The sequence below is a fragment of the Rana temporaria genome, chromosome 5 (assembly GCF_905171775.1).
Source record: "Rana temporaria chromosome 5, aRanTem1.1, whole genome shotgun sequence".
Lineage (NCBI taxonomy): Eukaryota > Metazoa > Chordata > Amphibia > Anura > Ranidae > Rana > Rana temporaria.
In genome coordinates this window covers 130,336,359-130,353,685 of record NC_053493.1, presented here as the reverse complement: position 1 = coordinate 130,353,685, position 17,327 = coordinate 130,336,359, and the positions used below count along the sequence as shown (strand labels likewise).

General features: G+C 39.3%; 1 protein-coding gene across 3 annotated transcripts in view; it reads right to left on the bottom strand.

The window, feature by feature from the left end:
• Positions 1-17,327, bottom strand: part of CCK (cholecystokinin) — a 37,268-nt gene that overhangs the window by 17,124 nt on the left and 2,817 nt on the right. For all 3 annotated transcript variants that reach the window (XM_040353123.1, XM_040353120.1, XM_040353121.1), the window contains exon 2: positions 14,107-14,361. In XM_040353123.1, the coding sequence (XP_040209057.1) occupies positions 14,107-14,359 (253 nt within the window). In that variant the 5' untranslated portion in view covers positions 14,360-14,361. The remainder of the gene's footprint in view (positions 1-14,106; positions 14,362-17,327) is intronic.

Sequence of the window (17,327 nt, the reverse complement as noted above, 5' to 3'; positions counted from 1 at the left end):
TTACCGCACCAGCTTGGGGGGCTCAGGTACACGGGACACCCTGGCGGTGGCTGGAGAGGAGAAGACAGTGTGCAGCCGCACTGCCCGGGTCGATCGTGACAGGTTTGTGCAGCAGCGCCGTAATGAGATACAGAGGAGAGGAGGAGTAGAACACAGGCCAGGAGCGGCCACAGCGCTGCATGAGGGTTTTCTGGCTGAAAAAAAACTAATGCAAAAGGGAGCCAGGGCTTCTGTCACCCTCAGGATGGTGTCACCCCTGTAGTGGGTGGCACCCGGGTGTGGACCCAACCCCCGCACCACCCTAGTAATGCCATTGGCAGGAGCTGATTCATTACACTGTCAGTGGCACTGTCGGAGTGCAGGAATCTCCATAAACTTTGTACACAGTGCAGAAGTGTCCCTTGTATTATCTTTTCTTCTGGTCAAATGTTCTTGGCGTATCGTGTTGGGCTATTTTCTCTATTGGTAAAATGTTCTTTACCTCTTCTGATTGATGGTTCTTAGGTTTTTTCTCTTAAGCCATCCATAGATAGATTCAATCTTGGCCAGTTCCGCAGGGACCGGCTAATATTCAATCCATCTATAGTGAGGCTGGTTGTACTGAAGTCGATCAACCAGCCTGTTGGATTTTATTGCATGCAATTACAGCTTTAGCTGCTAGCAGTGATTATTGTGTTTGGCCGGAAGAAACACAATATTGTTGCGGAAAGCATTTCTATCAACACTGACTGTGATGGGGGAATTGAACGAATTAAACAAGCGATAGATGATGCCATTTTCTTTCCTGCAACCACGGGTTGCAGGAAAGAAAATGGCATCATCTATGGCTTGTTTTAGGATTGAATGTTAGGAAATGTTAAATTTGTCCTGGGCAGGCAAAAAATAGAAACGGACAATTCACACATACAAGCATGTTTCGTATTATTCATGACTTTTGCGCAAATGCTGAAACACTTACAAAGCAAATAATTTTTATTTATTTTTTAATCCGGAAGTGTGTGCAGGTGATGCTGGGCTGTCTGCTAAGAAAGCCCAGCACTAGCTCTACAATTTATGGTTGCTCTTAAGGCATTATGACTCATTCAGCTGCACGTATAATTTGAAATACAGCTATTAGGTCTGTAATCAAGAAGTAAATCAGCTATAAGAGACAATAAAGCACTTGCCACATTCTGGCTTCAAAAACGTAGATATGAGATAGTTGTATGCAATATTTCATATATACCAAAAAAAAAAAAAAAAAAGGAATTATTTAAAAAAATGTATGCTTTACACCTAAAGATAAAATATGGAAAACACTATACATTTCTTGGTGAGTGCTTTTCATTACTGTACAAATTTGTTTGCTGCAGAATAAATGTATGCTAGAAAAAAATTGACATCAAAACCTACAATGAAACCAGCCATACCTCTAAATCCAGCTACTTAGGCCTTGTACTCACGAGCAGACATGTCCGATGAAACCGGTCCGCGGACCGTTTTCATCGGACATGTCTGCCCGGGGACTGCCCGGGGACTTCTGTTCGATGGCTGTACACACCATCGAACAGAGGTCCGTGCGTAAACAATACGCGGGGCGTGTCCGCGGTGTCGCCGCGTCGATGACGCGGTGTCACCGCGACAATGACGCGGCGACGTGGGCGGCCTGCCTTTAAAATGCTTCCACGCATGCGTCTAAGTCATTCGACGCATGCGAGGGATGGCGGGCGGCAGGACATGTACTGTAGGTCTGTACAGACGACCGTACATGTCCGGGCGGACAGGTTTCCAGTGGACTGTTTTAAAGCAAGTCCAGGAAACAGTTGTCCGCTGGAAACCTGTCCGATCCGCCCGAAAATGGTCCGCTCGGGCCTACACACGGCCAAACATGTCTGCTGAAACTGGTCCGCGGACCAGTTTCAGCAGACATGTTTGGTCGTGAGTACGGGGCCTTAGAGACACTAATGTTATTTATAAGATTTAATCCTTGTATTCTTTAGTTTACCATCCAGAGCTACTGTAGATCCTACGTTTAAGTGTCTGAACAATATTAATTGTGAGTTATTACCTATTACGTACTTTAATATACTGTGTATTTAACTTAAAGATTGTGTCTCAACTGTTCTTTCATTACCAGCTCCTAGATTTTTTAGTCCCTGTCTTTCTTAATAAACCTTTTCCAAATAATGCCCTGAGGAAAGCCTGTGTACAGAATCCATCAGTTGTCTGGGGTGAGCCACAAGGACACTGATCTGTGTCAACTTAAGTCCCATATCTGTCATAAATAATTAGCAGTAAGGATATCTCACATTGAATAGCTTGTTCATTTTGTGTTCTAAGATGGGCCACAGGAGAAAATGTAATAAATGAGACCACTGAATTAATTTGCTGCTTTTGCTTTGGTTGTTGTACCCTGGGAATGCAGAGAACGGAGAGGTCAAGTATATATAGTATATAACCATAGCTCCCAAATGTCCCTGATTTTGAAAAAAGTCCCTCTTTCCTCCTTGTTTGTCCCTCATTTTGGTCTAATCTTTATAGTTGTATATAAAATTCACTATGTATTTCAGGGCCGATCCTAGGGTCACAGGCGCCTGGGTGCAAGAGTATTTCTGGCGCCCACACATGGGCGTCGTCATTTTACTAACTCCTCCCCTTTACAATTTTTTCCCCCCACAAAGTCTTCATTAACCTGGCATCCTTACATGATCTCTTAACAATAAACAAAATACAGGAAGAGAAGCAGAGTACTTTATTGGGAGCTGGAGGGGGGCCTTTCTGATGGACACAGATAGGGCTTCTGTTAGAGAGTCTGTTGGATGTTCGGCGCCCCCACCTCTGCAGGCGCCTGGGTGCAATGAACCCTGCACCCTGTGCACCCTGCCTAGGATCGGCCCTGATGTATTTATCAAAAAGTGTTTTTTCAGTGCTAAACCTTTCATCTAATTTCTAAATTGCTACATTTGTGAATTCCAAAAGCCAATATAAAAGAATAGTAGTGGTAAAGAAGCACTTGTGGACGTTCAACCAATCACTTTTTTTTGTACGATTCTCATTTAAGGGGGGCATGGCAGGGGGGTTGTCTAAGGCCTCGTACACACGGCCGAGAAACTCGACGGGCAAAACACATCGTTTTGCTCGTCGAGTTCCTTGTGAAGCCGCCGAGGATCTCGGTGAGCCAAATTTTCCCATTGCCGTCGGGGAAAAAGAAGACATGCTTTCTTTTTGGCCCGACGAGATCCTCGGCGGTTTCCTCGTTGAAAAGTGTACACACGACCGGTTTCCTCGGCAAAAAAAAAAACCCCAGCAAGCTTCTTGCTGTTTTTTGCCGAGAAACTCGGCCGTGTGTACGAGGCCTTATGCCTATATACTTTTAGGTGTTCTATCCTAATTCCCATCTCACAAAGTTGGGAGGTATGTATCACTACCATTGTAAATTTACACAAGAGAATAGTAGTTGAGATGAGCTATACTATGAGTGTTAAAAAAAAAAGTATGTGGCAGGAGGCGCTATTTCTCTAGCCTATAGTTTTGCAAATGATTGACAACATGAAATGGCATAAATAGCAGTGATATATAACAAAAAGGTATTAAAGGGACATGATCATAAAGTGCAAAGTGCTAAATCAAAAACACAATCCAAAGTGGTAAAAAAATTCCTTTAAAGCACTTCTTATAGTCTTCAAGTATTAAATCTTCAATAAGACAAGATATGGGAGACCATTGCTAGCATCAGCACATCCAAAAAACACCCCGAAGTGTGCAGTAGTAAATTTGTTTGACTAAAAAGTGGGTCAATTTGCGCTTAGTAGTTGGGTCATGGATCCTGTGTATTTCCCCTCTAAAATGGATCAACGATAACTCCTCCTCTCCTCCTCTCCACCATAAAATCACATTGAAATGAGAGAAAGGTGACCAATAGCGCGATACCGTTTTATTAAAAAGTATAAAAATGCCTGCTTAAATTAGCCTGCATTCAAAGTAGAAGGAAACCACAGCTGCCTGGCTCATGCTCAAGGGCCGGCGTGCATTCCACTTGCCGAGTATCAAAACCAGAAGCCAGGGACCCAGACGTGACGTGACCAGAAGAGCACCTCGACATTTGTTTTGTCTTGCAATGTCATCAGAAAGCAGCAGTTTGGTTGGCTTCTGTCAGATGTGAATTCTGGAAAACCAACAGTCAACCGACTCCCGATCAGCGCTCTCAGCCAATGGCAGTGCTGATCGAAGTGTTCTGGCGGGGGAGGGGCCACCCCCTGTCAGATTACAACAGCTCAGGGGGGAGATCCCTGAACTAACCTCACATGGCTAGTATAGCGGCTACAACCGGAGCTGACGTTTTTTTTCTGTGCAACCCTCTGGATTACACGGAAAAAACTGTAGTGTGTACCCAGCTTAAGGTTGGGTTCACACATTCGCAAATTGGATGCGGTCTTTCCTCTATCCAATTTGCATGTCAGGAGATTGTGACTAGCTCTATATGAAGCCGGTTCACATATCTCCGCAGCGGCTCATGTGTGAGTTGAACAAGAGCCCTGTGTGTCTTCTGGTCCATTTCAGATCTGAATTCAGCCCAAAATTCGGACTGAAATCGGAGAACGGGGACGCACCGGACCCCTGCTGTGAGCCGCTCCATGTGGCAATGTGAACCCAGCTTTAGACTGTTGGAATAATTGATTACTAAGAACAACCAATAGATTTCCATTCTTCCACTATTCATGTCATGCATGATGACATGTTAGCCTGGGTCTACACTATTGCGAATTAAATGCGAGTTTAATCTAATTCGCATAGCAGGGGGATTGTGACCGTCTCTATTGAGTCCGTTCCCACATCCCTGGAGCGGCTCCAGTGCGAATTGCACAGGAGCCCTGTGCGTCTTTTGGTCCATTTCAGGTCCAAAAATTCGGACTGAAATCAGACCTGAAACGGTGAATGGAGACGCACTGGACCCCTGCTGTGAGCCGCTCTATGTTCTAGTGTGAACCCAGCCTTATGCTTGTTGTAGTAATGCAGGATTTTCAATCCTTGCAGGTATATAGAACACAATCATTTGATTTAACTAGGCTTCCTAAACACTAGAAAAAAGGGCTGTCTGTGTACCAAAGTTGTAAATGCCAGAAGACACATGGATACAAGGCAACAGTGTGGGTCTATTATTTATTCTGCATTCCATACAGTACAGGCTGGAGATTGCTCATTTGCATTAAAGATTGGTTAATCTCTGTGAAAGAACATGTATTTGTAGTAAATAGAGTAAGAAAGCCAACTAGATAAAACATCTGGGTTTTTCCAGTGGTTAAATCAAAAGCTGAGTGCTGATCACTTTTCTATACAGATCAAAACTTAGATACCCACAATCTGTTGAACACTCCTCAGCCCTGCTCCCCGTGTGAAGAGAACATTAACCTACCTTATGGTTTAGAAGAAGAAATGTGTAGGTGTGTGTATTCCTAGTTAGAAGGCTGTGCTATCACTAACAGCTGCTATAACAGCCAATCACCGCTCATAAAATGTTACCTGGAGTTCAGCTTCAATTTGCTAGTATATTTAAATATGTTAAAACACCCCTTCCCTCAGACTGACAAAGCTGCTGTCCACTGGTACCGCTTCATCAAGTGGGGGCACTCTTAGACAGGTGGTGTGTTACTGGCTATATCACCAGGTCAAAACGAGGGACTATACCTAAAAAGAAAACCAATGCAGCCACATCTATTGATTGGTAAGCTGCAATATAGTACTTTTTGGGGTTTGGGTTTATTACCGCTTTAAATCCCTACTAGTGATAAGGGGTTAATGAAGTCCATATGAATTCCAGGTTACGCTGAGTATGTGGAAGGCATCAATAATAAAACCATTTAGGGGCTTATAAAACATTAGCTGCACGAATGTCAGAAGCATTTGTGCAAGCTGAATGAAATCTTACTGTAATTTTTCTGTATCATCAGCTCCACCCAGTGGCCAAAATGCGGTATCGTTTTTTCATTGAGTTATTTCAGAAAACTGTACTCCATTTTGGCCACTAGATGGTGTTGGCAATACAGGTATTATTCTCTTCGAAAATTACGGTAACATTTCATTCAGCTTGCATGAATGCTTCTGACATTTGTGCAATGAATGTTTTATAAATAAACAATATGTGCATGTATATGTAGGATTTCCACAATGGCCCCAGTTGTAGCTAGAATATGCTTAAAAATCATCTGGTAACCAGGGAAACTAGTTAATTTTGGATTTACCCTCACTTTCTTGGTTGGTAACAAGTGGAAAGGAAATAGGTGCTAATCTCCCTGACACACAAATTGAAGTGTGACGGGGGTTTTAAACCTTTGCTCCTCTTTTCAAAACACACAAAAAAGGTTTTGGCTGGAATGTGTTTTGCACTGTGACTGAATAATAATTAGACATGTGCACAATGAAATATTTTGTTTTGGAATTTCGTTTTCATCCAAAAAATGTATTTAGTTACTCCCGAAATTCGTTTTTATTAATTTAGTCTTTCGTTAGAAATTGCATTCGTCCGAAAATCCGAATGATTTAAGGTCGAATCTGTCATTGAAGGCTTATGGTGTCTGTCGAGTGTTCAAAGAAGATTCGACAGGGGAGAGAAACTGTACGACGCCGCAATCGTACATTTACGGTCTAATATTCCGCCTACAAGCTAGCTATAGTAGAATTCTAATGTTGTATGACTACCGTATTTGCCGGCGTATAAGACGACCCTCTAATTTTCCAGCTAAAATGTTGGTTTTGGGATATACTCACCGTATAAGACGACCCCCTTCCTACTAGTCATGCCTTGCCTCACCTCACTGTGCCATTACATGCCAGACTGTGCCACCATTACATGCCTCACTGTGCCATTACATGCCAGACTGTGCCACCATTACATGCCTCACTGTGTCATTACATGCCCCACTGTGCCACCGTTACATGCCTCACTGTGCCATTGTTACATGCCTCACTGTGCCATTGTTACATGCCTCACTGTGCCATTGATACATGCCTCACTGTGCCATTGATACATGCCTCACTGTGCCATTGATACATGCCTCACTGTGCCGTTGTTACATGCCTCACTGTGTCACTGCATGTCTCGATCCCTTACCTTATCCCTGGACCCTGACATGCTGAATCTCAGACCGTGGCCGTCCATTTTTCAAAAGCCGCGCCTCCTCCTTCTGCTGTTCCGTGATAGGCGGGACACACAGCTTCCCAGGGGACACTGTGTTCAGTGTTCCGCCTATCACGGATGCCCTCTCGTCTGACATTTAAGACGACCCCCAACTTTTAAGAAAAATTTCAGGGGTTAAAAAGTCGTCTTATACGCCAGAAAATACGGTAGTAATAATTATATTTAATAATTGTTATTACTAGTCAACCAACATTAGAACTTTTCTATAGCCTATGGGCCGAGCATTTGATCGGAAATGTACGATTGCGGCGTTGTACAGTTTAGCTGCTCCGTCGAATATTCTAAAACTTTCGACAGACACCATAAGCCTTCAATGACAGATTCGACGTGTGTATGTTTTTCGATGCTTTGTCGAATATTTGTCGTTCATGTTGAATTGTCAAGTTAGTTCTGACTATTTTACTGCTCCTCCTCTTTGGTTACAATCAGCCAATAACATTCATCATCATCATTATTTTTATTTTACTTCCCCTACCCAATTCCAGCAGCGATCTTTTCTCTCTATAATGTCAAATCTTTTCTCTCTATAATGTCAAATCTTTTCTCTCTATAACGTTGAATCTTTTCTCTCTATGTCGAATCTTTTCTCTCTATGTAGAATAATCTTCGACTAATAGAGTTAAGGTTAGGCACATTCGACCGCAGGTTCGATAGACACAGATTGTTATTGTCAGCGTCATGTCAAATCTCCTATCTATATCAAACTGTTTTTGCAACGAAAATAAAGCATTTGTTTATGTCGGATCTTTCGCTTTTTGTATTCTGTGCATTCGTTTTCGTTTATTAAAACGATAACGAAAGTGCCTGAAATTCAGACGAAAATGCTTTCGGACGAAAACGAATGCACATGTCTAATAATAATGAGATTTGTGGAAATGCTGTTAAACTGATATTTAGATTATTTATTTAAATAAACTAAGTCAACCTTTAATACATTGTCCTTTCATTTGAAGTTGGATTGCTGCATGAATGAAAAACATACATTACGGAAAAACTTGGAAGTTTGTACAGCACTATGGCGAGTTATTATATCAATATTTAAATTTGCTGAACATATGTCTTCAATTTGCAAGGGTGCATTTAAAAGGGAATTAATCTAATGCTGCCTTCTATGAAAAAATTAGTTGAGTAGGGGTGAAAAAAAATTATGTAATTAATATTTCTTGCTAAAGGCTCTCATAGCTTCCTATGGAACATATTTGACTTTAATAAAAAGCAGTACCGTTAAACAAACACTAGTTAGGCAGTGAGAATGGCATTTCTTCACTTGTCTCCTCGGGTAAAAACACATTTACTCATTTCTGATAATTAATATGTTTTCACCATGAAACAATCTTTGAATAAAAAACACAATATCAGTATGCACTATCATCTCCATCCTCACCATTTCTCCTCTGATGACTTCGACCACTAAGGAATTTAGCATGAATTAACGATGAATGCTGTAACTTCTACTAAACCTCATCTTATTTTAATGACATGCTTTACCGAAGGACATTCACAATAAATGAATAATCAGTCTACTTGTGCTTCCTTGTATGTTCATCACATTTTTATGGATGCATACCAAAATGCAAAAAGAAGCTACCAAATGAAGGGGTGCACTAAGGGACATATTTAGAAACTATGGGCCAGATTCACGTAGATACGTTACACCACCGCAAGTTTTCATCGCAAGTGCCTGATTCACAAAGCACTTGCAATGAAAACCTACGCTGGCGGCCTCCGGCGTAAGCCTGCGTAATTTAAAGGGGTGTGTGCCATTTAAATTAGGCGCGCTCCCGCGCCGGACCTACTGCGCATGCTCCGTTTCGAAATTCCCGCCGTGCTTTGCGCGAAGTGACGTCATTTTTTCGAACGGCGACGTGCGTAGCGTACTTCCGTATTCCCGGACGTCTTACGCAAACGACGTGAATTTTTCAATTTCGACGCGGGAACGACGGCCATACTTTATACAGCACATACGTGTGCTGTGTAAAGTTAGGGCACCCAAAACGACGACTAAATTTGCGACGGGAAACCGTCGTGGATCGCCGTAACTCCTAATTTGCAAACCCGACGCTGGTTTACGACGCAAACTCCCCCCAGCGGCGGCCGTGGTACTGCATCCTAAGATCCGACAGTGTAAAACAATTACACCTGTTGGATCATAGGGCTATCTATGCGTAACTGATTCTATGAATCACCCGCATAGATACTCTGAGAGATACGACGGAGTATCTGAGATACTCTGTCGTATCTCCTTTGTGAATCTGGCCCTATGTCATTATGTGATATTTAGTGTTAAAATGGAATTTAGGATTTGCTATCACTGACTTGCTTTGTAAATTGAAAACTTCACGTCTATCTTTCTGATCCTAGTTTCACTACCTTGTAACGTATTGACTGGCCCAATGTCTGCCTAGATTATGGCCAGGATTAGGGATGAGCCGAACACCCCCCCCCCACCACCAGAACCTTCGAACGGCACGAACGTTCGTGCGAACATTTAGAACCCCATTGACGTCTATGGGACTCGAACGTTCGAATTCAAAAGTGCTCATTTTAAATCCTAATATGCAAGTTATTGTTGTAAAACGTCTTTGAGAACCCGGGCCTTGCCCCAGGGAACAGGTATCAATGGAAAAAAAGGTTTAAAAACTGTAGTTTTTTCAGGAGCAGTGATTTTAATGATGCTTAAATAAAATAAAAAATAAAATAAAAAATTCCTTTAAATATTGTACCTGCTGGGTGTCTATAGTATGCCCGTGAAAACGTCTTTGAGAACCCGGGTTTTGCCCCAGGGAACATGTATCAAAGGAAAAAAGTTTTAAAAACGGTCGTTTTTTTCAGGACTCCTGAAAAAAACACAGTTTTTGAAACTTTTTTTCCATTGATACATGTTCCCTCGGGCAAGACCCAGGTTCTCAAAGACCTTCTTTACAGGCATACTATATAGACACCCAGCAGGTACAATATTTAAAGGAATTTTATTTTATTTTATTTTTTATTTAAGCATCATTAAAATCACTGCTCCTGAATCTTTAGGTGCAAACTACAGAGCACACGGCCAGTACACACCAAGTAGCTTTAGGTGCAAACTACAGAGGACACAGGCAATAAACCACGTGATAATACTGCAGCTAGCACAATCACCTGCCTGCCAGTAAATTAGGAAGAACTGATCTAGCTAAACTATACAGTGTATAAATATATGTACAACACCTGGGATGTATATATATCCTCTACACACTGTAACATTAACTGACTAGCCTGCCTACCTGCCTGCTCTATCTACCTGCAAAAAATGACACTCTCTCTGTCCTCTCTTAACCACCGCAACACACTACACAAGGCCGACCTGCAGGCGGCCTTTTATAGTGTGGGGCGTGTACTAAACCCCCTAAACCATTATTGGCCAAAACCACCCTGGCTTTGGCCAATTATGGCTCTCCGTTTTTTGCAAGCTGTGATTGGCCAAGCATGCGGGTCATAGTGCATGCTTGGCCAATCATCAGCCAGCGATGCCGCAGTGAATTATGGTCTGTAAAACGTAACTCAAATTTGGCGCGAACGACCCGTTTTGTTCGTATTTCAACGAACGATCGAACATACGAATACGAAGCTCATCCCTAGCCAGGATGACAAGCCTAGGACCCACACCTGTAAAACAAGTCAACAGTAGTAGCTTCCATATGCTGCACTCAAAGGTCCACTTATAAGTTGATCAAAACCTTAATTGGATAGCGTTTAGATGGTAAATCATAAAATATTATTTCCACATTTTGCTCATGCTTTTTTTTGCATCTTGCTGCTACTGCTCCCCTCCAACCTCCTTTAGTCTTTTAGTCTTTCACTTTCTGCCTACATGCACTTGCTCAAGCATCAGCGACTCATCATTGCGCAGGACCGGTTTTAGTAATGCAATGTGTTTTGGCAAGGCTGTTTTGACTCTCCATCAATGAGCATGTGACAGAATCACAGCATAGTAGCACAATTATGAGATGGTGGTCACTATAGCAGGAAGTGCCTGGATAAGGATCTTCATGGTAGAATCAGCAGCTGAGCTTTTAATAAAAACTGACTATTTAAAATGTTTTGAAATTACATTAATGGACTAAAGCTTAAATGAGCAATTGGTTAGCTGGAGTGAGCGTGTGTGTGTGGTGGTGGTGGTGGTAGGGGGGGGGGGGGGGATTAAGGACGTCATTTCTCCATGGCAGGTTTATGCACATTGTTAAATAGAGATCACTGCCACCATTACCATGATTTTTAGAAGTGTAAAAAGTTGCATAGGAGTGGGATGATAAGCAGTATTAAAGGGAAGGATATCAATTGCTCAAGGTAGGGCATAGCATACAAATAAGCGTGTCAGGGTCCAGATCTGAATCTGGGACCTCCGTGGTGACTGGCTGTAGCTTTTCTCACTGTCCTGCCTGATCATTTGGATTCCCTGTCTTGCATTGTATCTTTCTGGTGAACCTTGAACTCTTTGCTCCTCACATGAACTACCTGATTTAACCCATGTCTCCGTACTTTCTGTTTGCCAGATTATTGTTCTCTTTCCATCTGGTATCTTTCTCCTTGCATTCCTGCTGCTGTCCTTTACTTCACTACCATTTTTGCTTTACAAAAAAACGGAGTGCACAAATAGTTCTGTCTACTTAATTGCAAAAGAAAATTTTCACTTTTTTGATGCTAGAAAGTTAAGGATCATATAGAATTCAAGAGGATAGAGGCACACAGCAAACATGTGCTTGTATGTGTTTAGAAAGATGGACATACAAGGCTCTTCTTAATGAGAAATTGTTAGGTTTCTGCATATCTGCATCTACAGGTCCATACTGTTTTTTTTAAATGTCAGAATCCTTAAAAAATCTACAGTACATAAATGTCCTTAGTCATCTAGGACAATGACTCAAAATGTCAGTTCATCCAAAGATAATTTTTCAGTTCTCTATAGATGCTGAAATTGTATTTATTTGATCTTTCAGGGACTTTATTGGTGAGATTTCAATGCTTGACTTCTCTAGTCTGCCCACCATTTGTGTCCATTATAAAGGGGGGGGGGGTTATTATTTTTATTTATTTAATGAAGAATGCAACAGAAGGCACTGAAACATGGTGAGTGGGATCCCAGAAATGTCCAGTTGGACAGGAACAATGCCAAGAACTATGGCAGGGAGATCTTACCGTTGCAGTATCCAAGATATAAATGAAGTTGGGGACTGATTTAGAACAAAAATATAATTTTAGGGTACATAGGTAAAAGTGTACACTTACATTAGGACAGGGGTCAGGTGAATGGCAGTAAATAAAACTGGTAAAAACAAAGACTAAAAATGAAACAACATGAACATAGGGTTAGATGGTATTGAGGGAAGCTGTTAATGTGATAGTAGTTAGCAAATATTTGTTTTCATTACTTCAGCCTGAAGGTAAGTTTTGATATGTTCTTTGTGTGTCATACAGTCACACATTTTTGCTGCAATGCATGTTCATAAGAATGCCTAAATTATGTGACAGCCATATAAATAAACATATAACGCATTGTGCCTCTTTTTTTACCATGGAAAAATAAAGGTGGTTGAATAGTATTATTTAAGAGAAAGCTGTCAATGCAAAAATCATTGAATGATCTTCACGTTCCAAGGAATGAACAAATTACATGGGAGACAACTACAAGATCACTACATTGAATGCGGCCACTGAAAGAGTTTTTCTGCTGTAAATTTGTATATATATTCCGCTATAATAACAATCGCTTATGCCGCGTACACACGATCATTTTTTACAACCCGAAAAACGACATAGTTTAAAACGACGTTATAAAATGCAGCATGTTCGAATTTTTTTTTTTTTGTCGTTTTTCAGAACCTGAAAAATTATGTGTAGCCCCCACACGATCATTTCAAATGACGTTTTTAAAAAACTATGTTTTTTTCATGCTGAAAATGATCGTGTGTATGCGGCATTAGTCTGTTGTAGTCTGTTATATTGTTGTAGCACAAAGTGTGTAAGTTGTATAAATGAGCTTCTTTAGTATGGCTAATTGGTTGCTCTCTCCACTGGTTATAATGGACAGAGTTTTCACCGAGCTACTGTATCTTAATGTTTAAATAGTTCATCTTATATGCTACATGTTTGTATGTAACTTAATAGATAAGAATGAAAGTGTAAATAACCCAAAATTATGTTTGGTCTTTGAATTAATAGCTTTAAACAGGAAAACTGTGTTTGAACACTGCACATCTGCACCAGTCAACCAATTGGTAAATAGCTCAACTGTTACTTTTAATATGGCTTATTTATGATACAGTTATCTCGGATGTAGTCATGGAAAATTTAATTTTACTGACTGGCACACAGAAAGAAAAAACAGAAACCCCTTATTGAAATAAACTTCTACTGGAGACTTTAGACAGGGCTTTCTCAACTAGGATCCCTCCAGAGGTTGTTAGGGGTTCCTTGAGCAATGGGCAATTTTATACCTCTCAGATAAGTGCCCGCTGACACCACTGAGCTCTTTAGATATCTAAAAGGGGGTAATTCTTCCCCCTAATGTATCACACTAATGTATCACAAGTTGTAGATATAGTAATTTTAGCAGGGGTTCCCGAAAACGGGAAAGTTATTACGATGGTCCCTCAAAAAGGTTGAGAACGGCTGCTTTAGACTGTTATAGATGAAAAGGGTTAGCTTCTATGGTATGTGATGTGTATTTGTATTTCCTCCTTTTCTGAAGGGAAAAGCTCTGAAACCAGAATGTTAATCCTTTTTTTTTTTTTTAAAGATGGCTTCTACTGAATAGGACTAAAAATAATGCTACACCTTTGCTTGATTTGGTGATCTTATCCCCATTTGGGCCACTGAAGGAAAACCTCTTTTGACATGAAAATATAGTGTGAGTTAGGTAAATCTGTGGAATACGACACAAAAAAATCCCATCTTACCTTTTCTGGTCTGCAGATATTTAGCCAACATTGCTCCAATAACAGCTTTTTGGTCACTATTTCCGTCAATGCGCTGGTAGGGCTTTAACTGGGCTGAAGAGGAGGCACGGATATGTCGTGGGTGCTGTAATATGTTCTGCTGTTCTATTTCACGAGCCCCAGGGTCTTCATTCATAGAGCCCACTGTTTGCTGTCCTGTGGAACTTGCAGACAGCACAGCCAGTAGTACACAGATGCATATTCCACTGTACATAGCTAAAGGAGAGATGGAATACATTCCTTGTTACTTGGTTTAATTATCAACATAATTACATAATATATTTATCAACGTATTTACGTGATTTAACTTTCACATCAGTATTTGTTGCTTGAGAATCGGTAACCCAAACTTTAAAGATTTGCACTGTTCAGAAGAACTCTAAAAAAGTCACATTGAATTAGCACTTTACAAAGCACTATAAGCATACACTAGATCAAAAAAAAACATTGTGTTAAGAGGATAACTAGTGGTAAGTAAATTATGACAATAACATTTTGGAATAATAGAGATAAAGCACAATGTGGTAAGGGAGTTATATATCATTATGGCACATAAGTACAAATCTACAGTAATATACAGCTAACGACAGATATTTGTATTTATTAGTTACAACTAATAGTATGGCTAATAAGTCTGTTTATATATGTTTCTTTTTTACATCTTAAAAAAAAAAAAAATGTTGCACACAATAATAGAATCTATGAATGGATAGATAAATGTAAATGGATGGAATGGATGAATAATTAGGTTGATAGCCATATAGATAGAAAAATTATTATTATTATTAAATTAGCTAAACAAATAATATAGTTGGTTAATGTTTTTTTAATAAGGGATTGGTGCAGTAATATCCATGACTGCCAAATGTGTTTATTCTCAAGTGATAAAAAGTATTCATCATTTCCAACATCTTTAAACCAGTTCAAAGTACAGTAAAACCTTGGTTTGCGACCATAATTTGTTCCAGAAACATGCTTGTAATCCAAAGCACTTGTATATCAAAGCATTTTTTTTTACAGGGTATAAAAGAGAAGAGAGGCACCTCTAAGTGTAGTAATAAGTTGCTAAATGTTGTACCTTCATTAAATGTAACAATATTGCTACACTTCTTGTTTATACTCAGTTGTGACATGATGCTACTTATATCAAGACATCGCTTGTATATCAAGGCAAAATGTATTAAAACATTTTGCTTGTCTTGCCAAACGCTCTCAAACCAAGGTTTTACTGTATAACTGAATAGTAAAGAAATAGTATGGTGGAAATGCAAACAAATTTTAGAGCTTAGACTGGCTAGTAGGTTAATTGGCTCCTGTCTAAATTGGCTCTACTATATGTATGTATGTACGATGAGAGATATGGACCTTAAATTGAAAGTGACTTGAAGGCAGGGACTGATGGGGAATGTACAATATGTAAAGAGTTGCGTAAATTGTCAGCCCATTATAAATAGCTGTAATAAATAAATAAGTGAATAAATAAATTTCTCCTGAATATCTGAAACCGTTATTTTTACATCGCCAAAGGGAAGATACAGGGCAAGCACCAAGTCTGTGATATGTGCAAAGAAATGGAGATTGTGAATGACCACTGTCGTGATATACTTCCCAGTGACCTCAATATGTTAACTTTGAGCTCCTTTCATCATATCATGAAAAAGCTTAGCTGTTTTCTGAAATGATGTTACTGCCTGCATAAGAATAGCTTCCAGCTGAATTCGTTCAGGTAACAATGTTTTGCTGTCAAAACATGCTTGTAGTTCTATAGTGCATCCCAGCTGACATTAAACTGATTAAATATTTCTCTAAAATTCGATGATTTAAAGTTAGCATTATTGTCAAAAAATGTGTAAATGTAAATGAGTAAATGTATTCATATCATGTATCATATAAACTAAATAAATGTATATGTATTATGTTTTATGCAACTAAAAAAAATTAGTGTATATATATATATATATATATATATATATATATATATATATATATATATATATATATATATATATATATATATATATATATATATATATATATGTATATATATATATATATATGTATATATATATATATAAAAGCCCTTTATAAAAACCTGTACAATTGTGTGTTTGTGTATATATACTGTATATACAGTATATTAGAAAGTATGTATAATGTATATAAATGTATATTTATTATTTAAACTCAAATTTAAAAAATATATATTTATTATGTATTATGTAAACTAAACAAATGTATATGTTAAAAAGAAAAAAAGGTGTAAATTTATTATGTATACTAAACAAATATTTATTATATAAACATTTTTTTTTTTTTACATTTATGTAAACTAAACACATGTTTAATGACAGTAATTGAAATCCAGCAGTGACTAATTCATTAGAACTGCAGAAAAGAGCATAACAAGAGTTAGAATTCTTACTGAAATTTCACATAACATTATAGGTGATTGCTTACTTTTAGTATTATTTCCTTTCCACCTGTTTTATTAATTCAGCCCCTGTGCTGTCTTTTTTTTTTATTATTATTTTTGCTTTCAATGCAACCTGCATGCTAACATGCAGCAACATTTTACAGCTGTAGAAGAGGATGACAATTCTTATTATAAGGTACAATGGTTTTAGTACAGTCTCTGTTTTTGATGTGTCCATTTGTTTTGTCTTTTAGGTAGTTTAGAGATTCTGTAATGTGTGGCAGAGATCACTAACTTCAAAGTGCGAGTCACATCATTATACGGTACCAAGTAAGAAGGGCAAGTCAACCACAATCAGGATGGTATACCACATTAAATGCTCATTGAAATAGTTCACAATGCCAGGGTGTGAATGGAGAAACATCTGCTTAGAAAGTACTTCTGATTTGTTTCCTGCTTATAGAAGGAGTCTATTAGAGCACATGTTAGAAAGTATTAAATAGCTGAAGAGTGTATGTCCTCAGCAAGGGGAAACAAGGACCAATGCAGCCCTGTTCTGTCATGACTGTCCTGTGTCAGTCTTTTCATGAGCAGATCTCTGATAGCCTATTGTAGTGTTTCTCAACTCCTGTCCTCAAGGCACCCCAACAGGTCACGTTCCCAGGCTTCCCATTATTTTGCACAGGTAATTCGATCAGTTTCACTGCCTTAGTAATTACCACAGCCGTTTGATTTGAGAGAAATCCTGAAAACATTACCTGTTGAGTAC